The 24,829-nt window shown below is 53.3% G+C and overlaps 1 protein-coding gene and 1 long non-coding RNA gene across 2 annotated transcripts in view; one reads left to right on the forward strand and one right to left on the reverse strand.

Annotated features, from left to right (window-relative positions):
• Positions 1-24,829, forward strand: part of CDH4 (cadherin 4) — a 469,303-nt gene that overhangs the window by 357,804 nt on the left and 86,670 nt on the right. The window contains exon 4 of the mRNA XM_053574371.1: positions 854-1,027. Coding sequence (XP_053430346.1) covers positions 854-1,027 — 174 coding nt within the window. The remainder of the gene's footprint in view (positions 1-853; positions 1,028-24,829) is intronic.
• On the reverse strand, positions 1,064-7,856 carry LOC128573871 (uncharacterized). The gene is made up of 3 exons (XR_008376564.1): positions 7,589-7,856; positions 2,021-2,152; positions 1,064-1,786 (listed from the first exon to the last, which is right to left on the reverse strand). It is a non-coding gene; the product is annotated as an uncharacterized LOC128573871 (long non-coding RNA).

The following is a 24,829-nucleotide window of genomic DNA, read 5'->3' on the forward strand; positions in this document are numbered from 1 at the left end:
AGTCACTGGTAAGCTGGTTGCCAGCAGGGCCCCAGCACAGAACCTGGGACCTGCTCACGTGGGCTGGGACTAGTCTACCTGTCATATCCTACAGAAATTCATGCAGTGACCCTCTGAGTTTGGTGCCACCGCCACAGCCCCCCATCTCTAAGAGAAGAAACCAGAGTTTTGAGAGATGAGGGGACTTTGCTCCACGTTGCACAAGCGTTTGGCCGCAGCTGGGGGCTAATTCCACACTCTCAGCCCTCAGCCTTGCAACCCCATCCCCGTGCTGAGGCTTCACTATGTTCAGTCAATTGATAGGTGAAAAGGACATATGATTTTGATTTGCATCAATTGATTACTGGAAGATGTGAACATTCTCAGAAGCTTTTTGATAGTTTATTTTGCTGTGAATTATCCACGTCCTGGTTATGAAAAAATGCCATTTTTCTTTATTAATTTGTAAGCACTTGCCGTTTTATGACTATTAACTCTTTGTCAAATTTGTTGTAAATAATGTATTCCAAATTTGTTACTTGCCTTTCGGGTAGATTTTCATAAATAGTTTTAAGTTACAATGTATGAGGCTTTTCCTTTTTGATTCCTTCCATCGTTGGGGGTTTTAAAAGCCCTTCACCACAGCGTCCACAAAGGTCAGCTGTTTTCTTTCTCCCCGTTTAATTTTGTGATCTGTCTTCTTGTGTAGATGGGGATCCTCCCTGGTTTGCTCCCTAACACTCGCCCCCATCCCCGACCTTCCCTGGCCGTGCCGGGTCAGTGTGGGGCAGTGCCGAGCCCCTTAACAGGTGCTCCTCCCTGTGCTGACCCTAACCAGATGGCTCTTCTCTCCCCTCTCTGAACAACAACACAGAAAGGAAGGAAGAGTGGGGCTCCAGATCCCTCCCCGCCTCCAAAAGACACGCTGCTGCCGTGGCCCCAGCACCAGACCTCCAGCGGGCTGAGACGACAGAAACGGGACTGGGTCATCCCGCCCATCAACGTGCCGGAAAATTCCCGTGGGCCCTTCCCACAGCAGCTCGTGAGGGTGAGTCACAATCCCGCTGGGTGTTGAGGGCAGTGTTGGCCGCTCCCGGAGCCTTCCTTGAACATTGCGTGTGGCTTCCCAGGGGGTCAAGATTCCACCTCTTGGGTAATGAGCTAGTGTCACACAGAGCTGAGACATGCTCAGGAGGGGAGGTGTGTCCTGTGGGGCAGGCAGGACGCGAGTTATGGGTGATTCTCTCGTGGTTATTTTTAAATGATGGCTATTGAGCATGGAAGGGGGTGGGAGGGATGATATAGATCGTGGTCATGGACCTCTGGCCCTTTGTTTGGTCTGATTATTCCCATTTCTTTCCATTCATGACTGAGATACGGGTGGTGGGATGGTGACACGTCTGGACAGTGGTCGCCATGCTGAAATACTGGTCTTGGTAGGGTGGTAGCACGTCTGTGACAGTGGTCACCATGGTGAGATATGGGCCATCGTGAGCTGGTGACATGCCTGGGACAGTGGTCGTCATGGTGAGATGTTGGTCATGCTGAAGTGGTGGCACGTCTGTGATGATGGTCACCATTCTGAGACACCCGTCATGGTAGGGTGGTGGCATGTCTGCGACAATGGCCACCGTGCTGAGGTACTGGTCATGGCCAGGTGGTGGCACATCAGTGACAATGACCACTGTGCTGAAATTTGGAGCCCAAGCCTGAGGCTGGTGAGGCTGTGGTGGACAGTGTGTGGTGGACAGTGCTGTCAGCCATCTGAAGGCTCCTGGCGTCACTGTTTCCCTGCAGGTCGCTCTTCCTGCAGGAAGAATTTATTTTACAAACTCGTGTTTCTGTAACTAGACCATCAATCAGAGGTTCTTCTTCCCTTTAAAGAAAATTGTGACCCAGACTGAGCGACAATTTGATGCAATGGTGGTGAGAATTCCATTAAATGATTCCTACCCATTGAGGAAAAGCCTCACCCCACTCTTTGGTGACGAAGGTCCCCAAGCATGACTGAGAGTCCCTTTCATTGCTGCTGGAGACTGACCTGCTCCGTTCCTCGATCCTTCTGCCACAGAGGGCTGGGCTGTGTTTGGAGCACAGACGGGAGTGGAGGGAGCAGCCCAGCAGTGACCTCGCGGTCTGAGTCCCCAGCCAGGAAGGGCCCCCAAATGGCAGGCTATTCAGAGCAGAACTCAACGTTAGTGAAAGCAACCTTCGCACCACACTCACAGGCCATCCAAGGTGACTCGGTGGCAAGGTGCCACCCTGCCTTCTCGGCTCCAAGCCGGTCCTATGGGCCCAGCAGCCCCCATCATCCCCCATGGAGGTCTCGGCTTTCCTGAGCCATCCACCCCCGGGAGTTGCCTGGCTGGGCTGGAAGTTTTATACTTTGGACTGAAACCTCACCCTGGGGTCAGTCTTCTGGGCCAACTGGCCAAACTCAGGACGGTGCTGGTGACACTTTGTGTCCCCTGCACCACTCTCACCACCTGCAGATATGTCTGGCTGTCCCTTGTGTTGTCAGTGATTTAAAATTGTTCTCTAAGCAATTTATTCTTAATGTACATAAAGTTATTCTTATTTATAAGAACACCAGCACTGTCTGTCTTGATAGAGACAAGCGTAAGGCAAGGAAAACAGCCATGGAAGGGCACACGATAGCCTGAAGACTGCCCTCCGTCTCCCCCAGAGGGAAGCAATGTGTGGGAAACTGTTTTAGGGACGCCAGGACCAGGTGGAGCCCCCCCCTTGTGAAGGTTCTCGGGGTGGGGCACGGCGAGGACCAGGCGGAGAGGCCTGTGTGAGCCTTCTCAGCATGGGGTACGGTGAGCCTGGTGCTCCTCACCGCCATACTATAGCTTGTGCTGTCACTACCCAAAAATCTCCTCTTGTAGGAAGTCATCAGTCTTACTCTGGAGATGGCAAACTTTTCTGTAAAGGGCAAGACAGTAACTATTTTAGGCTTTGCGGCCACAGCCCTGCAACCTCTGCCTCGTGTGAAAGCAGCCTCGGGCAGTGTGCAAGCTGATGGGTGAAGCTGGTCCCAATAAAACTTTGTTAACCAAAACAAGCAGGGGGCCATGTTGGGCCATGGGCTCCAACTGACAACTGCTGACCCCACTCCTTCCCCCAAATCAGGGGAGAGTCTGCCCCAAGTTGTCCCCACAGCACACCGCAGGCTCTGGTCTGCTTCTGCGGGGAGGAAGGTGTGCACCTAGATTTTGGCTGGTGTCTTAGCATGACCAGAATATTCTGTAGCCAGCCTTCTGAGTTCTCAGGCTGATGATCTAGGACCAACAAGTGGGACTTTTTATCTCTTTTTAGCCAGGTTTGTAAAAAGTGCCCAAGCAGAGGGAGATCATGTGGGCAGAGCCTTGCCCCAGGGGACCCCCAGGCTGCGTGTGACCCGATGGGCTCATTGGTCCTGTGTGTCCATCTTCTGTTGGGCTGTGGAAAGAAAGATACGTCTGCACACTCTGCCCAGCCAAACACCCACAGTGTCAGTGGCTAAGGAAGTCAGGGCTAGAACAGAGCTGGGAAAGGGCCACGTTGTCCTGTTAATAGGATGTCATAGTGAGAATCAAGCTTACTTCCCAAGCAGGTGTGTGGTCTCATAAAAATTCAGAATGTGTTAACTTGAGAGGTTGTTCAGGGCAACTATAGGACGTGGCTGGAGAGGAGGAGGAAGAGTGCTCTTGGGGACAAATCCTTTAATTTGGGAGGCTGATATTTCAGAAGACAAGGAGTCACCCAAACCAGTCCTTGGGGCCCCTGCCAGAGAACAAAGCCCGGGAAGGGCTCTGAGTAGCACTCTGGAAAGATGTGACTCCACCGCTTCATGTAAGAGTGGCCCTCAGAGAAGATGGGGAGAGCCCGAGTCCTGTAGTCAGGATCACGTAGTGCAGGGCAGGGACAGCAGCCCATAGGGCCATGATACCTGACAGCTCACATGAGCTTCACCTGGTCAAAGCGGACGTTTCCCCACATCCCCTTGATAAACTTGGTTCCCATTTTGTGGACACTGCGTCATATGGCAAATATTTATTATGCCCTATGTGACAGAGAAGGGCCAGGCCTTCAAGAATGTGGAGAGGAAGAATGCAGACCTGCCCTCTGGGCCTGAGGGCAAGCCCTCGGAGGGTGGGTGAGACTCGTCCTGAGCTGGGTCCCTCATGAGAGTGCGGCTGACATGGGGAGACCCGCTGTCCTCAGGAGATGGTCCAGCTCCTTACCTTGCCACACAAGTCCCCATGCCCAACACTGCCCCTTGGCACACCAAACTCTAGCCAGGATTGGCAACTCAACTTCTAGACCCGCTCGTATCCTGGGTACAAACTCTTCCCTCAGTGTGGAGCGTGTTCCCATGGCACCTGACGCCCCTCAACCTGGCTGCTTCCCCCTCCTCTAGGGGAGTGGCCCTCCCTGGGGTCTCATGGCACTCTGTTTGCAGTCATTGTGGCAGAGATTTTGACGTAACTCTGCCAGTAATTACTGCTCTGTGTGCCCCATGAAACCGAGAACCCCTTGAGGGATAACTGCCTGTCAAACAACACTGATGACAGCATAGATGCTGTTCAGCTACTCAGAGAGGGTCATCCCCTCATGGCCACAGAGCAGAGCTGGGCGAGGGCCATGTTTTTGTGGCTTCCCTTCCAGGACACCTCCCAGTCCTTGCGTCAGAGGTTGGGTAGATCTCCTGCAGAAAACCAGGCTTTCTGGTCACAAGTGGAGTAAAAAGGAATTCAGAATTGACACATGTTAAGATGGTAAATCCGGAGTAAGACGGAATTCAGAATTGACACACGTAAAATGGTAAATCCTAAGAAGCTTATAGCCACAAACAGGGACTTTAGAAACTCTGCCCAGATCCTGGCTGCCCCTCGAGTTGTGCAGACACAAGCGATACCCCAAAGAGCCCAGTGAAAACAGCCGCTGGAAGGTTAAAGTACCAAGCAGAGATTTCAGCTGCTGCCTGCTGCAAGGGAAGGGTTTACAGTCCATTCCAGCCAAGGTAACTAACTCCCTGCTGTAACAAAAGTAAACACCCTTTGGTGAAAGAGAACAGAACTGTGGTCTCTGCAGGGCATCATCTGTAACGATCAGTATACAAACAAAACTCACTAGATGTGTAAAGAAAGAAAACGCGGCTCATAATCCTGAGGGGAAACTGCCCAGATGAACGAACCCCAAGACTACCCAGGTGTGGGAATTAGCAGCAAGGCCTTTAGACCGTCTCTCATAAATAGTTCAGGGTTTAAAGAAAAATACGGTCAGAATAAATAGAAGGGGAATCACAGCAGAAAAGTGGATATTCTAAACATACACCCAAATGGAAATAACAAATCTGAAAAGTGCAGTTATCTCCAAGGAAAGAACCAGTGGATGGACTTCCAAGTACATCGCAAAGGGCAGAAGAAAGGGTTGGTGCACTTGAACATAGTAAAACTATCTCATCTGAAGAAGGGGGAGGATCAGAAGACACACAGCTGCCGTGGGACAGTGACACGTGGCCTAACGTCTGTACAATGGGAATAACAGAGAGAGGAGAAGTAACGATGGAAATTATACCAAACTCGGCAGAGAAACAAACTTACAGGTGCAAGAAGCCAGGCAGGATGAACACAAAGAAAGCTGCGCCTGAGTCACAGTCAGACTGCTGACATTACAAATAAAGATAAAGTCTCTGAGGATCAGGAAAAAAACACATCGTGGAAAGAACAAGGGTGGAGCTGGCCTTCTGTTAGAAATACAGGAGGCTACAGGACAGTGGAAAGACATTTTTTTTTTTTTTGAGACAGAGTCTCACTTCATCGCCCTCAGTAAAGTGCCTTGACATCACAGCTCACAGCAACCTCAAACTCTTGGGCTCAAGCAATCCTCTTGCCTCAGCCTCCCGAGTAGCTGAGCCTACAGGCACCTGCCACGATGCCTGGCTATAGTTTTTAGAGATGGAATCTCACTCTAGTTCAAGCTGGTCTCAAACTCGTGAGCTCAGGCAGTCCACCCGCCTCCACCTCCCACAGTGCTGTGAATATAGGTGTGAACCACTTCACCTGGCCCTTTGGTCAGTTTTGAGTTAGTTGTTGTGTATGGTGTGAGGTAAGAATCCAGTTTCATTATTTTGCATGTGGACATCCAGTTATCCCAACATTTTTTTTTTTTTTTTGAGACAAGAGTCTCACCCTGGGTCAAACTCCTGTGTTCAAGTGATTCTCTTGCCTCAGCCTCCCAAGCAGCTGGGACTACAGGTGCCTGACACAACGCCTGGCTTTTTAGGTCTCACTCTTGCTCAGGCTGGTCTTGAACTCCTGAGCTGAATTGATCCACCCGCCTCAGCCTCCTAAAGGGAAAGACATTTTTAAGTGATCGAATGAAAAAAAAAAACCCTATCACTTAGAATTCTACATCCAGAAAATATCTTTCAATGCAGATGAAATAAATCTATCCCTGATAAGCAAACTAAGGAGCTCCATCTCCATCAGACTTGCAAAAAACAGTAAAAGGCATTGTTTAGGCTAAAAACAGTTGACAACAAATTCGTACCCGCAGGCAGGGATGGAAGGGGTAAAGTTGTGGACTAATTGAAAAGACTGTCATTCGTCTCTTAATGTCTTTAAGAGACAGCAAAGTTACAGCCAAATGTTACTCCGTATTGGGCGGTGCCTGTGGCTCAGAGAGTAGGGTGCTGGCCCCATATACCGAGGGTGGCGAGTTCAAACCCAGCCCTTGCCAAACTGCAACAACAAAAAAATACAAAAATAAATAAACTTAATGTGGAAGTTCTAATGTATCTTGATGGCGCTAATATGAAAACAAGGGACCAAGAATGAGAAGGGCAGCAACTGGGGGAAGGACGGGAGGCATCTGTCCTTCCTAGATGGGGCTGTGCTGTTTCAAGGCGATGACGGAGCTGGGTAAGTGGTCCCAGGTAAGCCGTAGTATCTATGGGGTTATGATCATATTGTCATCAATATCATTAATAAAAAAATTTCTTTATGAATGCATCAATTAAAACTGTTAAGTGAGTCACCAAACTGTCCAGTTTATTAGCCAAAAAAAAAAAAAAAATGAGTTTTGATTATACCCAGCTATGGAAACAAATACAACAGGTGAGTGATGCCAAAGGCCCCGTCGTAATTCATTACCCAGCCTTGTGCCTGAACATACTCTTATTAATAATAACATGCACTTCTAGGATCAGTAGTGTAAACACTAAGTTCACCAAAGGTACATTGTGTGATGTTCCTTAGTATGTATGTGTTTTCCAGACTAAAACCACCAAATGTAGTTAATACCAGGACCTCACTTTCTCCAGACCCTCGGCCGTCCTGCGCACCAGAGCCCCTCCAGACTTGCTCTGTTTCCACCACCTTCCTCCTTCACTCAGCCCCCTGTTCTCTGCAGTCTGCTCTCCCACAGCCAAGCTCACTCAAAGTCAAGGTTGTGACCAAGGCTTGAGCCCCCTGGGCCCTTGCTCCCAGCTCCCTGAAGACTCCCTTTGAACCTCCACCCAGGGCGGGCTCTGCAGCTCGCTGTCCCAGTCTGCTCCGCACTCTGCCCTGATGGCCTCTCTGCTGTGACAGGAGGACCCCCCCACCCCCTGCCAACTCACCACAGCACTGTCCTGCTCTGGGTGGTCCTTTGCCATCAACTCATCCCATTTGCATTTGTCCCAGCAAGGCCATGCCTGCGGTAGTGCAGTCTCAGCATACTCTGAGCGCTCAGTCCTTACACTGAGACACTCATACTCCCGTATTCCCAGTCCTCCTCCTGGACTCCAAGCTCCCTTAGGGCAGGAGTCATGTCTGATCGTGTCCCTGGCTGTTTCCCAACCACCAGGATCTGGGGCCGAAAGCCTCCCTCAATAAGCAGCTGCTGGAAGAGTGGACCTGGGACCTCTGGCAGGGAGGGGCTGGATGTGGCTGTGGTCTGTGTGTTGCTGACGCCTGGACTGGACACTGCCCATCAGGGGGAGTCATCTGATGGGTACTGTACAGTGGGGCTGGGACTCACTGCTCTGGGGGCCCCTGCCCAGGTGAGCAGGGCCCTCTAAAGCTCTCTGTGCCCCCCACCCCGTGAGGAGTCCCCTGGAGAACAGTTTGGGGAGCAAACTGGGAGGGCAGAGGTGTGGCGCTCTAATCCCTAATCTCACTGGTGAATCCTCCAGGTCTAGTTCCTCAGAGAGGAAGAGCTTACAAGAGAGTGAAGAGTGAAGAAACGGGTTTCTTTCCATAAAGGGACTTCGGACCAAGTCTCTGGGGAGAAACTGACAGCAGGAGGTGTTTCAGAGTCTGCTTTGTGTCTGAGTCCCCCCTTAAAGGGATGGTGAAAACCTTTCCTCTGCTTCACCATAGACACCTTTCAGAGTCTGCTTTGTGTCTGAGTCCCCCTTAAAGGGATGGTGAAAACGCTTCCTCCGCTTCACCATAGACACCAAGACTGTCACTAGATTGGACCACTCTGAGAATGGGTGAAGAAGATCCCCAACGCTGTGCGTTCAGCCCCAAAAGGGAACACACCTCTAGCTTTGCACAGAGACCGTGTGTCGCCTGCCACAGTCAGACAGGGTAGCCCTGTGACCTCCTGTCACCTACAAATCAGGGTCCATCTCCTTCCTGGCCCCACAGTGGGGCAAGAACTTTGCACTTGCACAGGTGCACACAAGCACAGGTGGTACACAGGTATACACATAGGTGCACAGGTGAACACACAGGTACACACAGGTTCACAGGTGAACACACGGGTACACACAGGTGACCACATGGGTACACACATAGGTGCACAGGTGAACACATGGGTACACACATAGGTGCACAGGTGAACACATGGGTACACACAGGTACACAGGTGTACACATACACACACAGGTACACGTGTGCTTAGGGACACTCATGCACCAGTGGTGCACAACTGCACACATGCATAGGTAGTACACAGGTGCACATGTGCATAGGAACATGTGCTCAGGTGGCACACACGGGTACACAGATGCACAGCCTCACACATGCACATGTAGTACACACATGTACACATACACACATGCACAGACACTCACATACAGGCACAGCCCCTACCCAAGTGTGGTTCTGAAAGTGCAGACCCAGGACAAGTCCCCCTGAAATCAGATGTCATGCTGAGACCTGTGGTGAATTCACATTGTCCTTGCGGAGCCGGAGGGACTCGACGAAAGCCGTCATTTACTGATTCACCTCCTGGGTTCTGTGATTTCAGCAGTCATGTGAAAGAAAAGGGCAAACCTCCTGTGTTTACTGTTCCCTCATCTGAGCAGAAAACGTTCTCTTTCTTGAATTGCTTAAATGGCTGTATTTATGCAGCCGAAAGTTACTTAATAAATGAAAGGAAAATCAAATTGTTGCAAATGCTCAGATAACGTATTGGAGAATATTCAATTAGAATATATTAATATTTTAGATTTCCATCATTAATTTAATAGTCAAGGATTTAATTTTGCCACTGAATTGCTGTTGCACCCTGTATGGGTGGGTGTTTAGGATGACAGCACCTGCTACAGATGGACCCCTGAGGTGGCCTGGCCAGGCAGCCTTGTGTCTGCCAGGCCGGCTTCCTAAAGAGGAAGTCCCCAGAGCCACCCTAGGGAGGGTGGTCTGAGAACAAGCTTAAGGCCAACGGAGAGTCATCCAGGGCAAGTTGGGGCAAGGTGGCCATCATACGTGAGAAGGAGAAACTGTCCTTCTTGGATGAAATGACGCCAGTGGTGGGTAGGATGGTGTTCATCTATCCATCGTTCATTCTCACATTCACTAAGTCTTTACGTGTCAAGTGCCCAGGGTGCTGCTCTAGGTATGAGCACGTCCACCCCCATGGAGTGGGTGTTCTAGGAGAAGTAAACCCACAGTTATGTACTGTGGCCGTGGTCTGTGTGTTACTGACCCCTGGACTGGACATTGCCCTATCAGGGGGAGTCATCGCTCCTGCTCCGGCGGTCCTTTGCCATTTCCTCATTCCACTGTGCGTTTGGCCCAGAAAGGCCACGCCTGTGGCAGTGTGGTCTTGGCCTTCCCCCAGCATCCTCCTGCTGGACTCTGAGCTCCCTAGGGCAGGAATCGTGTCTGGTCGTGTCTCTGGCTGTTCTCTGACCACCAGGATCAGTGGCCAAGAGCCAGTGAAGTTCAATTTCCGATCAGGTAACTAAAAAAGTCAGCTCCAACAAGAGAACCTCAGAATGCAGTGGTGGGGAGGACCATGGCATATTGAGGGGAGGAGCGCTCCAGGCAGAGGGGACACAAATGCAAAGGCTCAGTCTTTGAGGAAGAGGCAGGAGGTCAGAGTAGCTGGACAGAGGTGGCCAGCATGAGAGTGATGAGCTCAGAGCATCAGGGCCAGGAGGGCTCAGTGGCTGACTCTGAGACCTGAGGGTAGATGCGATCCGAGCCACTCATCAAGGCCCCTCTGGCTGCTGAGCAGAGACCCACAGAGCAGGGCAGGTGCAGGAGACTCATAAGGAGTGAGAGGTGACCAGGATGGGGCGGGGGCTGTTTTGATGTCCTGCAATAAAAAGGGTTGGAAACCCAAATAAATCCTTTTTTGTTGTGTTTACTTAGCAGTAAAATTCAAAATTTGAGACCTGCTGCCCTAGGGCTCACAGACTGCTTGGGTCCCTTCCTCTGCCTGAGCCTGAGCCTGACGCACATTCCTGGGCTCCAGGGGAGAGAGCTTACCCAGCACAGCCCTCCACCTGACCCACCCATCCCAGATGGCCAGGAACAATGGAGGTGCCCAGCCAGGGGGTGGTGAGAGTAGGTGCCCCTGGGGATGTGCGTCTCCATTAACAGGCAGGAAGGGCTCAGGTCCCCACCAGGTGCCCAGCCAGGGGGTGGTGAGACTAGGTGCCCCTGGGGATGTGTGTCTCCATTAACAGGCAGGAAGGGCTCAGGTCCCCACCAACCCCCTCTTGGCTGGTGCAAGTCACATGGGTGAGACCTCCCTGGCCAGCAGAGCAGAAGCCAGTGGGCTGGGAGTGTGTGTGACCTCAAGAGGAGCTGCACCTCAGTGTCTTGGGGCTCTCCACCTCTGAGCAGCCCATGTGGGCAGTTCCTTGTGGTCTGGGGTCCTCCTGACTCCATGTGGGGACTTGAACTTGCAACCAGTTCCAGTGGTCCCAAAGTGAAGCCTCAGTGTGCTGGGCAGGGGCTGGGGAGAGACTTACTTCTGCTCCTTAGCTGAGCTGTTGGGGGTATATGCTTCACAGGGTGGGGGACCCAGCTTGGATGCTTGTGACCTCACGGAATGAGACGCTTCCTCTGAATCCACTCATGGCCACACGGCCACAGAGCTTTTTTTGTTTTCCACATACGTGGGATGTAAGAGCTGGAGGCTGCACGCACAAAGAGAAACCACTCAGGGGGCTGGGGGCTGGGCATCCTGTCCTTGCAGGGACCGCAGTGAGGAGGACCCTCGGTGCAGACATACAGATTTCTTCAGCAGGGGAAAACCTGTCTCCCAGGCCCCCAGGTCCTGCAGGACCCAGAGCTGGGTCGGGAGCAGGGCTCCCTGCCGCTGACAAAGGATACAGCCTGCCTGGGGCCTCCCTGCCATCCCAGTGGGCAGCGTATCCTACTGACTGCAGGCCTGCAGGGGGCCCATCCTGTTTCTGATGATATTTGGTATTTCCTGCTTATTTCTTCCCAACAGTAGACATTTCCTTTTGAAGACGACTTTCTTCAGAGTTGCAGAGAACCAGGGAGGAAAATCTGCTTCGCCAAAGCTTTCAGCTTAAAGACCTGATCGGCTTGGGGAGACAAGGCTCAAACACAAAGTCTATCAAAACAGGGTGTCCAGGGAGGGGCCAGAGGAGGGAATCAGACTGTGTGTGAGCCGTGGTAGACGACAGAAAAGAGCTGTTCGGTTTTGGCCTCCCCGGTGGCGCTGAGACAGTCAGATCTGTCTTCAAAGTCACTCTTTAAAATGATGCCCCAGAAAGACTGTCCGACAGGCCAGTCAGGCTGGACCAGACGGGACTGCCTTGTTTTGTTCTGGCTGCAGGTCTTGGCTGCGGCAGGGTGGATCTTCCAGGCTCCATCAGTGCCAGGGCTCGGGGACCTTCTTGGCATCGACTGTCAGCTTTTCTCGATGGCCCTGGCTTTAATCGGATCCTGAGGTGGCCTAGAGATGTGTCTGTACTCATCGTACACCCGTTTGATTTGGGCTTTGGGACTTCACAAGCTGTAATACTTAAGTCCAGAAGCTGATTTCATTTTTACAAAATGTAGGTGATTAAAAAAGGAAAGCCATGGGGCCTTGGTGTCTTAACAGCAAAGTTAAGCCATTGAGCCTCATGTCAGAAGAGGCAGGACCCCCTAGGGGAGGCGCCTCCCTGGGTTGGGAGGGGCTGGCAGCCTCAGTCCACCTGCGAGAAGCTCATCTCTCCCGGGAGTGCATTACCAGGACAAGGCCAGGGGACCCCATCTGGCCTAATGGCTTCAGGTCTGCCACACAGAGCAGGTTAGGGAGGGAGAGCATTGTTGATATGTTCTGTGTTCCCAGCGGAAAATCCTCCTCCAGTCTTCATGGGTCATGAAGCTGCCGTGCCCAGTGGCACAGCATCACCCCAGCCTGGCAAACAGGGCCCAGGTCTGGAGCTGGGCAGGCGGGAGGCACAGCTTTCAACTTCCTGGTTCCGCCGGGAGGCAGGCGTGGTGGAGAAGAGAAGGGAGGCACGGCTGCCCTGTGTGTGTGGCCCCGGCCCAGCACTGCTCTCTAGATAGGTGGCCAGACGAAGATTTAGGTTTTCTATTAAAAAAATAAAATGCAAAAATAATCCAGGTTGAAGATTAGACATGTAGATTTGGGCAGGATTGGCACAATTTACAGCTCTCAGTTGGAAATTGGTCGATAAAGGATGACAGGGGGTGAATAGCTCAGTGTCTGTGCATCCATCCATCTGTCCACTTGTCCCTACATCCATTCATCTATCTGTCCATCCACCTGTCCATCGACAGCCAGCCAACCATCCCCCTGTCCACCAATCCATCCACCCGTCCATCTGTCCATCCATCCTCCCGTCCACCATTCATCTATCTGTTCATCCACCCGTCCATCTGTCCATCTGTTCATCCATCCATCCACTCATTCATCTGTCCTTCCATCCATCCTCCTGTCTACCTGTCCATCCATCTGTCCACCTGCCTTTCCCAGGCTCTCTCAGACCACATCTCATCCACTCCCAGGCTCTCTCAGACCACGTCTCGTCCACTGGCAATGAAGGGTCCGAGCCCATTGCTCTGGCACATCTGTAAAGACACAGCTGCTTACTGCTTCTTTAAAACACTCAAGGCCTCTGAAGCAAAGGGCAAACTGAACCCGCAAAAACCTGCCATGTTAGCTGCCATCCTTAAAGCCATCTCAGCTTTCAGAAACTCCCAGTTGAGAATAAAAGTAATAAGTTTTGACAGTGACTGTAATTCTTCCAGGGACTTAGGGGACAGCCATCCACTTGGCTTGCCTGTGACGCTACAGAAACTGCTTGACCTCATGACGAAACCCATCCCTGAGGAAGCGTTCGGGACCAGAGCAAATGTCTTGATTGTTTTCCTAAATCATCATCCACAACAAAAATGTGGGCTTATCAGAAAGAGGTGTGTCCACCTGGGTTTCTCCCTAGAGGAAACATTAGGGCTTGGGTTTTTTTTTTGTTTTGTTTTGTTTTTTTAATAGGAAAGTCTGTTTTAGGCCAGATGATAACACAGCTCCTCCTGCCTGTGGTGCCCAAGGCTGAGGGACGCTCCAAGGCAAGGAAGCTGCCCACAGCCCCCATGCTCCCAGCACAGGGCCTGCAGCTCTGATCAGAGGCTGGAAAACCCTGAAACTGGAGGCGCGAAGGGGGCGGGGCGGGAACTGTGGAGCAGAAACTGTTTCCAGGGGCTTCTGCTAAAGTGGAAAATCTTCCACTGCACAGAGAAATTATTTAAGTTTCAAACTGCTTCCCTGAAGGTGACACGCGCATCTGACATGCTGTTGGGATGCCACATGGCCCCCAGCCGCTATGCTCAACACCCCAGTAGGGCTGCAGGCGCCAGGCACCCTCCATTCCAGGTGGCTTGGTAAGTGGACCCAGGGTGGCCCAGAGGAGCTCGAGCTGCTCCCTAAGGCCGATAATGGAGCCCTGGCCATGAGGGCCGGTTGGTTCAGTGCAGGAATCCTGAAGGGACACAAGTCTCTCCTCTCCCCATGCATTGGAGGGACAGTAATATCACTGCCAAGCCTTAGGAGCCACTTCATCTGTTGCTCTTTGCTAGGAACCTGGCAAAGCCCAGGAGCCAGGATGAGACCCAGAGCTGGGGAGGGCGGCAGAGTGGGAACCCCTCCCCACCCCCCTGTGCAGCCTGGCATGGCTCCACCCACTCCCCTGTGCAGCCTGGCATGGCTCCTCCCCGCCCTTCACCTCCACCTCGCCCCTGGTCCCATGAGTTCCCAACACTCCTCAGTGCAGAAAATTGGCTATGGTCCTCAGCCTGTCCAGACCCTCGGCTCCTCTCCCAGCCCCTTACAGCCAGGTGTGAAACTCGTGGTGCATGGCTACAGAGCGTGCAGCCCTGGTGTTCACTACCTACTGGAGCCTGCTGGTTCTCAGGAAGAAGATAACCCCATGAAAGCTGCTGGTTCGGAGCCAGGGCCAAAGCCAAGTGGACACATGCCACCCGGCTCCGGTCCCCTGTCGAGGGGGTCAGTACTCACACTGGACAGAGGCCCTGAGTGAGCATCAGGGCCCTGCACAGCCCGCCTCCACTTCCCTGCAGAAGCAGACGGGGCAGGGCCAGGCAGGCGTCCTCTGGGGGTAGCCACAGGTGCCGACGACTGTGTGCAGAGTCCAGCCAGCACAAGCACTGGCCCTGCTCTCATCACCTAAAAGAGATGCTTCCTTTCAAAGCCAGCAGTTCATAAAAATCAGCCCCCACTGACTCGGGCTCATCCCATACCAGGGAGCAAGGGTGACAGCTGCTTTGTCTCAATTCCCCATCCCCTGAGATTTCTCTAAGCTCTGGTCTTTCTTCATGCAGATTTCAAAAGTTCTTAATGTATGTTAAATAAATACCAGCTACTTGTCAGAACTGTGTTTATTGAAGACTAATTTTATAACTGCTACATTTCTGATCAACTGTTACTCATAATTAGCCCCTATAAGTGTTTCGAAATAATCAGATAATATTTGAATGGTTTAAATAAACAAAATGCCTTTCTACACCCATCAGGAAATTGTACTTAGCTATAAATTGGGGATTTCACAGGTAGGTCCGTGTGTCTGGCTGGTTTAAAGGTGAGTTAGTTGACACCCAGCTGTTAGACTTGGAGGGCAGAAAGGTTAAATATGTTTCATAATGTAAAAGGATTATGTTAAATATTATATGACTGCTCCTAGGTCTGAATTCTCTCAAGGCTCGTAGGGACTTTGCACTTTAGAGCCCAGTCCTCACGCTCAGCCTCAGCCATTGGCACTGGGTGCCCAACCTATGTGTCCAAGTGGGTCTATGAGGCCCATTGTGGTTCCGAGAGGGTGGAGGGCCACAGAAATCCCTCAAGGAACATTAGGCTGCTTCCCCACCAAGGCATGGACCCAGCCTGGACAGTGGAGGAGGGAGTTCTGGGGCCTCTGATGCAAACCTGGGCATGTCCCCCCTCCTGGGTGCCTGCAGCACCCCCCCCACAGCCACTGGTTCCCAGTGCCCCCGCTGCTGGGGTGGGGTGGGGGCTGGGCCCTGACACAGCAGGTACCGATTTCACTGTACCTCATCTCAAAAGGCCACTGTGTGGTCATCCCCCCACCGCACCCTCACTGCAGCTCTGCGGGACCTGGAGGCCTCTGTGGCATCTGTGCCCACTTGGCGATCTTCCATACTCCCTCTGCCCCCTCCAACCCAGGTGTCTAATCTCTCAGAGGGGCTGGTGGTAGTGGGGTCTCCCTGGGATTTCTCCACAGAGGGATTCCCAGAGAGTCCAGGGCTGGGCAGAGTCGGGCCCCCACTCCCCCACACAAACATGCCAGTGGCCTTGATGGGGGAGGAGAGTCTGTGAGTGGAGGGCAGGGGGTTCAGACCTGGTCCCTGCCCTTTCTGAGTCCTTGACCTCTGTCTTGTAAGGGTGCTAATGACAGTAACATTCAGAGGGAATGTCCCAGGAGTGGCAGAGAGAAGCAGCTGGGGATCGGCGCACCTGACTCCCAGGTTCCCGGGTCGGCGCACCTGGCTCCCGGGTCTGCATGCCTGGTTCCAGGGCTCAGGTAGTGAAGATCCGAAATACTCCAGTGCCATTGGGCAGGCGGGGTCCACATTGCAGTTGGTTCCCAGGTGAGATACTTCAGCTCAGCTACCCTGTTTCCCCGAAAATAAGACAGTGTCTTATTTTAAGGTGTGCTCCCAAAGATGCGCTAGGTCTTATTTTCAGGGGACGTCTTATCTTTCCTGTAAGTAGGTCTTATTTTTGAGGATGTCCTATTTTCAGGGAAACGGGGTATTAAGGTATATTTGGAAATATGAAAGGGTGACTGGATGACATTTAAGTAGCTTTGACCTGGGGATTATAGCTGAGATCTCTGCTCCTGAGCACACCCTCTTGGGACTGGGGTCCAACTGAGTCAGACCCCGGGGTCTGCAGCCTCCTGCAAGAAGTGGGCCCGGCAGATGGTGGGGATGGCGGGTGCTCAGTCAGGTTCCGCTGCCACGATGCAGGTGCAACAGCCGGTCCTGTTACCCAGAGAGGCCACGACAGCAGGACACTCAGAGCAAGGCCCATCTCAGCAGGTTTCCCACCCCCCGTATCACAGTGTCACCGTACAAGAAAAGTGCCATTTCCAGTGTCCCTGCAGCTCAGAATCCTCAAAGCTGAAGGATGAAGGTCAGAGGCCTCCGTGGCCACCACTCACGGTGCAGCCCCTTCTGTGTCTGGGCTGCCAGGAAGTGTCACAGTGATGCGGCACTCACGGAATGGAAACAAGCTAAACTTTCCCTGGCTGTTTTTTTTTTTTTTTTATAGAGACAGAGTCTCACTTTATGGCCCTCGGTAGAGTGCCGTGGCCTCACACAGCTCACAGCAACCTCCAACTCCTGGGCTTAAGTGATTCTCCTGCCTCCAGCCTCCCGAGTAGCTGGGACTACAGGCGCCCGCCACAACACCAGCTATTTTTTGGTTGCAGTTCAGCTGGGGCCGGGTTTGAACCCGCCACCCTCGGTATATGGGGCCGGCGCCTTACCGACTGAGCCACAGGCGCCGCCCTCCCTGGCTGTTTTTAACGAGTGTCCCTTTGCAAGGAAGTTGCCAAACTTGTGAATTATCTTGCCAAAAAAGAAACTTACGATCTCCAAATGGGTTTGTTTTGCTTAAGGGTGCAAAAGGGGTGACAGAAACCATGCTGGGGGCGGCGCCTGTGGCTCAAGGAGTAGGGCGCCGGTCCCATATGCCGGAGGTGGCAGGTTCAAACCCAGCCCCGGCCAAAAACCACAAAAAAAAAAAAAAAAAAGAAACCATGCTGGGCTGGGGCCTTGCTCAGGTGGTGAAAATAGCTTGTAGGAGAATGGAGAAGCAGGAATCCTATGTACTCAATTTTGATATGAAGACAATTAATGACAATTAAGGTTATTGGGGGGAGGAAAAGCAGAAAGAGGGATAGACGGGGGGTGGGGCCTTGGTGTGTGTCACACTTTATGGAGGCAAGACATGATTGCAAGAGGGACTTTACCTAACAATTGCAATCAGTGTAACCTGGCTTATTGTACCCTCAATGAATCCCCAACAATAAAAAGAAAATAGCTTGTAGGACGTCCAGGAGGCCTGAGGGCTGGGGCAGAGAGCACTGCATGAGGTGCTGGGGCCAGGCTCTGCCAGACACTTTCCACACACCTGTCTCCTGTCCCAGAGCATCACCAAGCCAGTGCAGGTGAAGGGTGATGAAGGCTGAGGAAACCTGCCCAGCTGCTGTCTATACTCTCCGGCCTCCCCGGCCTCCTCTCTGGCCTCAGCCACACCAGCTGCTGGCCCTACTAGAGCAGGACACCCACCTCGCAGAGGCCACTGACCCAGTGGGCAGCTCTGATCATTCCTGCACCTGGACCCCTGCCCTCTCCTGACATGTGGGTCCTATTCCCACAGGAAGCCAAGTAGGGACTGGAAAGGAACCTCCAAGCTCTTCTGTTCTTCATATCGGAAGAGAAAGTCTGAAAGTCCTGGACAATATTTCTCCAGGAAGCAGCCAGACGGGCCCCACCTCCAGCCCAGTTCAGCAAATTAAAGGAAGCCCTCTGTGCACCTGCGCCCATGTGCCCGGCAGCCATGGCACATTCCAGTGAAGAGGCAGGAGGGCTCAGGGGGTGTGATGAGTGCCCACTCGAGAGCAGCAAGGTGCTGGGCCCTTCCCAGGAGACTGTGACCTCACTGCCATTGCAGGTGGGCAGGTGGCTTCCAAAGGCTCCAGCCCAGGATAGAGACCGGGAGCCATTTCCACCCACAGAGTTAGAAAAGTACAGGATGGTTTGCTCTGCTGAGGGGCCCAGGAACCTGTCAGTAGGCATTACCCTCGGTCCTGGGAAGTGCCCTGCTAGGTTAAGGACAGTCACAGGGGCAGGAGGCAATTCCACACCACTTGAGAGTCTGAGGAAATTACAGACCCTCTCCCTGTAGAAACGCACCTGTATGGACCACACACGCACACATGTGAATGGACACCAGCTGCCATCAGAGCCAAAGGACAGTCAAATGGAGGGTCTGATGCCTGGCAGAGCTGGGACTCAATCAGCCTGGGAGCTGCCGGAGAGCTCCCCGTGGGGACTGTTGAGTTCTGGGGCAGAGGTGAGGAACAGGACACAGCCTTCGTCCCTGTCGAGGTGGAATGACAGCACATGAGTGGCACACACCTGTGTACAGCATCTCTCTGAGTGGGAAAAGCAGTGGCCATCTGGGAGGTCACATCCCGGCACCTGCTCCTGTCCCCAAGAAGAATGTGGCAGCCACCAGCTTCCAAGGGCACAGTTAAGTGCCGTTTTGCTCCCTGTGCTACCGCGATGCTCAGTGTGGAGATTTGGGCTTCTCAACACCACAACTACACTTTCAAGGGAGGGAGATCTTTTTTTAACCACCAAGAAGCCCTCTAATAATGGGTTGCTAAGAAACTGCCACTGTAGACGATCTTGAAAATGACTCTGTGTCCCTGATGGAGGAGTTTCCAGGGCCCTGTACCCCTCCCAGCTGCAGTGCTAACAGGGAGGGTCACAGGGAGACTCAGGAGGTGCCTGCTGAAATCTCTCAGGCTATGGAGAACCGCCTTGGGGAGGAATCAGTGACACAGAGAGGGGGTGCTGTGGACCCCACAACAACGTGTTCTAAACCACTGTGCCAGGCCCAGCCTCACTCCACTCCAGCCGATTCTTGGGATCTTAGAACAGTCAGAGGGTGGAGAGAATTAACTGAGCCTCTAAAAGCAGGAAGTCTGGATACTTACTGTCTGAATTTGAGGCTACTGACTTTAAATTTGTTGGATTCAGAAATCCTCTCTTTCCAACTGCTCCTCGCAGCCCAGGAATCGCAGTCTCTTGTCCCTGCCGGAGGTGTGGCAGTCCTGCCATCTGGGAGGGAGGGGTGACTGTGGGCAGGTGTTTCTTGCTGTGATGGTTTGTGTGAAGCCGGCCACACAGAGATGACCTAATAGCACCCAGTGACATAAACAGACAGGGAGGTGTAGCTGAAGAATGACAGACAGAGTCAAAAGGCATGATGCAAACAGCCAGCTTGGACACTTCCTGTGTCTGTGGGATGCTGCTGGCTGGGAGTCCTGGAACACGAGAAGGGAAGTGGCGGGGCGTTCCATCTATACAGGGCACCTGTCAGCTGCGGGATGGTTGGTACTACTACCCGTCATTATGTCAGAGACCGTCCACTCAGCGGGGGACTGTTGGGCACAGCTGGAACTCAGGCACAATTCGATCCAGCACGGCACTGGGTGGGCTGGGCACTGCCACAGAAGCAGCTGTGACCATAGCCAGCAATTCAGCACACCAAAATCCCAACAGAAGTGAGCGGGAGATTGACAAACCTGCTTAGATGTGTCCTGCCATGGGCAAGAAGCATGGAAACCATCTTTAGCGGAGCATCAGGCCTCCAACTTGATGGTGGGCTAGCGTGGCCTAGAAACCGTGACGTGGGAAGGGGACAGGTGCTGAGGCAGACAGAGCTGTAAGGGCCCTTACCCAGCCAAAGTCCCAGGTCACCGAGGAACCCTCACTTCAGAACAGGACTTTGATTTTGAACTTAATTGGATACAATCATTTTGCCAGGCCTTCTTTCAAATGTAGCAATGGCAACTTCAAAAAACAAGGCTAAGTCTCTGAGCAAAGACAGATTTATAATCCCTCTATTACGTAGTTGGGGGGAAATAAAGTTCTCGGTTTAGACCCTGTTGTGAGTCCCCAGGCACAGTGGGAAGGACTCCGGGTCCTAACAGGTCATTGGTCATAGGGTTAGTCTCCAGCCCCAGCTCGGCCCCTTCTGGATCTTGCCACATTTCGGAACATTAAGGGAGGGTATACAAAATGCATTCTTAATGCGATTTGTGATGGAAGAACAGCCCTGGTCCCCACAGTCACACCCCCTCCGTGTCCAGCCTGCTGTGTGCCTCTACCGTCTCGGACCCTGGGTTTGGTCAGCACACCACACCCCTCTCCACCCTCCACCCTGGTCAGGGACAACAGACACCACTGGTTTCCTACTGTTTAACTCAAGCAGATTTTTAGACTAAAGGACGTCATATGCATTATTGATAAACAGCAACAAAGGCCACCAGCAGCCTTAAAGGGGTGCAGCTCCCCGGAGTACAAATCGGGCCGCAGAATGACCTCCTGGTCTGAAACAACTTTCCACTCCCATTGCACGTCATCATGGTCCAGCAGGGACAGCCTGGCTCACCTTGGAAGAGGCCGGCGCTGACAGGGGCGAGAGCTTGAGACCTTTAGTCAGGAAAGAATCGGTGTTTGATCAGATCCTTCAGCTTGGGGAGGCTTCCTGCCCTCTCTTACCACTCAGACAACTTCTCAGCAGCAGCACAGGGTCCGGAGGCACTTCGCCTGTTCTGGGCATGGTGAGCTGCAGAATGATGCGTGTGACACTCCGGAATCAAATTAATCTAGTGTCTTAAATATTGTAGCAAATTGCAGGTGACACCCAGGAAGACAAGCTCCAGGCTGTCTTCATGGTTTACAAAACTGAAACCAATTCCCAGTTTGGACCAACCTGAAAGCAAGTGACACCCTGTTAAAGAGCAGATTCCCAGTACGCAGGATGATGACGGGTAATTACACCCATGTATACTCCACGCCAGGACTAATTCGTGTTTGTGCAGAACCTGAGTGCTCAGTTATGTGGCCTGGCTGGCTCCAGGTGGCTGAGCAGACCCAGCAAGCCCCGTCCCACCGGCACAAGGGGCCTCAGGGAAGCAGCTGTCTGCTAATCAGGGTGGTGCCATAGCTGCTGGACAGACACAGAGCCTTCAGTACACACAAGTGTCACCACCAACAAGTACCTGAAGCAGGACAGGCATCACCAGGAGGAAGGACAGGGAGGCTGGAGTGTGGCCAGGGGCTGTAGTGAGGGGTCCAGCAGCGCAAGTCGGCTGCTGTTCGGTGGACCTGAATGGGCCTTGCTGGTGGGCGTGGGGGTGCTGAGCCCAGACTTGCTCTCACCGCAGAGGCAGGGACACTAACAAGCCAGCAGTGAGAGCAAAGCCAGGCTGGATGGGCCTGGAAAAGCAGACATCTTCACTGCAAATCCTGCCACCTTTGTGATGGGAGGGACAAAGGAGCCGTCAAGCACACCACTCTGGAAGAACAGCAGAAATCACATTTTAAAAAACACACACATCCCCAAACTCTCGGGGAGAAAAAAACTATAATCTCGGCTGAGGATGTGATCTAGGTGGAAGTGAAAAGTTGCTGGAGGAAAGATCAGATGGCTCCGGCTTAAGAAAGGACGTTTCCCTGTGTCCTGGGGTCCAGCCTCAGGCTGCCCTGACCAGGTCTGTGGAGCAGGGAGGGCCGTGAGTCCTTCTGATGATCTGAAGGAAGCAGAAACTAACAGGTACTTGGCCTTTGCGCCTTTGCAGCAGGGACTGAAGCCAGGGGACAAAGGAACAGAAATGAGAAGGCAGAGACGTGGTCACCCCTCAGCCCACTGCATTCCGGGCCTCTGGGGGCTGCAGCTGGAAATGGAAACCACAGTGCCAGGAGGAAGCCCAGCCTTGAACCTGGAGGTCACACCCTGTGCGGTCAGCTGTCGGCCATCTGTCTCTCAGGCCTCTCACCTGGGCATGGCCACCTTTGTGATTCCCGTTTCTCCCCCAGTGGGGAGCACACGAACACAGCTCCCACCCCCTCATGCCTCTGTTCCCCTGCTGCAGCCTAAGCTTCACGCAGAGCTTTGAGGAGCAGGGTGGGACTGGGTCAGGAGCTCTCAGGAGCAGAGGAGAAATGAAAAGAGGTGGGGCAGCTAAGTGAGGACAGGGTCTCAGCTCCTCCCAGGAGCTGGGGAAACATCTGGCCCCAGTGTGCCTGCCCTATCAGTGTCAGAGTCCTGGGGCTCCAACTGGCTCTCCAGAGTGGGGATCAGCTGGGAGGATCAGTAGCCTCTCTGCAGCCAGAGACAGGCTCTCCGGGGTCTGTGCCAGCTTCTGCCCGCCTGACAGGTCCTCCAGCCCGTCAAGGGAGTCTCTGCCACCCATCCACATGGTATATATTTTCAAACCACCCGAACATAGTCTCAGCACTTGATGAGCACGTCCCCTGCCCTTGGTGAGCACGTCCCCTGCCCTTGGTGCACAGTTTGGCTGCTGACCAGCAGGGAGTGATATACTTCCGTGGGAGACGGCTCCTTATCAGCCAAGAGGGGCTCTCGCCTTGGGAGTGCAGAGCCTGAGGTGACTAGCCCCCACAGTGGCTGACCCCGAGGTGGACATTTCCAGGACATGCATCAGCCTCCCCACACCCTTCACTGCCGTACCCCAGATATGTAGGGGGGGGTCTGCGTCTCAGCTGCTGCTCTGCTCCCCACATGGTGACAACCTCACAGGGCTCTGCCAGCAGGTCACCAGCACTGACTGGGGCAGCTCAGGACAAATTACAGCTGCCTCATAACAAACAGGACCCAACGCAGTGACCCAGCGGCCAGCTCTGCGGGGATGCTCCCGTACTGGGCCCTCCGGTACTGAGGCCCCAGGGGCAGGGGATACCCCACACAGCCAGAGGCACCTCTGACTCACATCCACCACCTTCCTTTTTAAACAGAGAGTGAGGCCTTAAATCATTCCTGCCACAGATTTCAAACAGAATTCCTGATGTCCTCGGCAAACCCTTTAGTTTTGAGAATCAGCAGTGTGAACAAGGTTGCTTTACGAGCTCCTCGGAGGCCCCGGCTTCCCTCTGTGATCCACTAACTCTCCCAGACTCGTACCCCCAGGGCTCCTGTCCCTGCAGGAGTTTGCAGGGCACTTAGGTGGCTGGCAGCACTGGTGGCAGCATAGTGGATGAGGGCGTGTCCAGGAGAGCCCCGGGAGGCCCCCTTTTCATCAGAGCAGGAACTGAGGCTCAGGGGCCTGTCCTTCACCCAGGGGTCACAGCAGAAGACGGTGTCCTCCAGCCCTGGCCTGTCCTCAGTGTGGGTACAAAGTCTGACCCCGCACCAGGCCAAGTGGCGGAGGGACCACTGCTCAGGGCGGTGTGATCCAGGCTTAGACTCTGCAGCAGGACATGCCAGCACTGGGCACTGGGCACCACGGTCCATTCAGGGCTCCTGAGATTATTCTTTGCCCTCATTTCCTCTCGAAAACAGTCTTCCATGGTGCTGTGACTCCTCCCAGGGAGCTGCTACTGGCCCCCCTAGGATCCCACGGTTCCCTGGGCCCACCCATCCCCAGCCCCATAGATGATCTTGTCACTGACGGCCCAGCCCAGCCCCTACACCCTTCACACAGAGGCCTGGCTTGGGGGTAGTCTCTGTCACCAAGGACTTGGGGGACTCCTGCCTGCCTTGCTCACCAAGGTCTCCCCAACCCTGCACGTAGCAGGGGCCTAGTGAGTATCTGGGGCAAGGGTGACTTCTAGGCCATTCATGTCCCATGGACACAGACCAAGCTCCAGGCCCAACCAGACCAGATGCATCTGCCATGGGTGCCGGGCCCACGTGCAGGGAGGGGAAACCCCAGCCTGCGTCCAGGCCCCTCCTCTGGCTGGATGACTATGACAACCCGCATGCCCCGCCATTCTGTGCACTAGGAATAGCAAAGGCCTGACACCCCGAGAAGACCCTGGGGACACCTCAGGCCCCCCACACTGTCCCCCGCATACAGACCAATGACTTGCCAGAGTCACACAGCTGGGACATAGAGGTGGGGTAGGACCTGGGCCTTCCCAGCAATCTGAGGGCCCCTGGGAATGCACCCCCACTTTGCAGATCTGCCCTAGGAGCCTGGCTGCTGCTGCCTCCTGTGGACCAGCCCCTGCACACCCGCCCTCTCACTCCAAAAATAGCGTGTGGAAAACACGCGCAGGCAAGCGACAGAAGGCAGAGCTCGTGCACGGAGGGAACATTGCCAGGTACAATTTAATCCTGCTCTGCTGTGATGTGAAAATGAGGCCCCCTTAAAAGCTGTATCTGCTAAATAAATACTTAGGGTGTTGTAGTGTCTATAATTATTGCCTTGATAAACCCTGCCCGTGAGCTGAGCCCCTGCACTGGCCCTGGCCGTGGCATCAGTAACGTGTCCTCTGAGATGCTCACATTGTAGGCGGCGTCTCCTCAGTGCTGGTGAGGACTGATAATTCTGTCACTTTTTTGCATTAAGCTC

Source organism: Nycticebus coucang, chromosome 21 (genome assembly GCF_027406575.1).
Source record: "Nycticebus coucang isolate mNycCou1 chromosome 21, mNycCou1.pri, whole genome shotgun sequence".
NCBI classification, from domain to species: domain Eukaryota; kingdom Metazoa; phylum Chordata; class Mammalia; order Primates; family Lorisidae; genus Nycticebus; species Nycticebus coucang.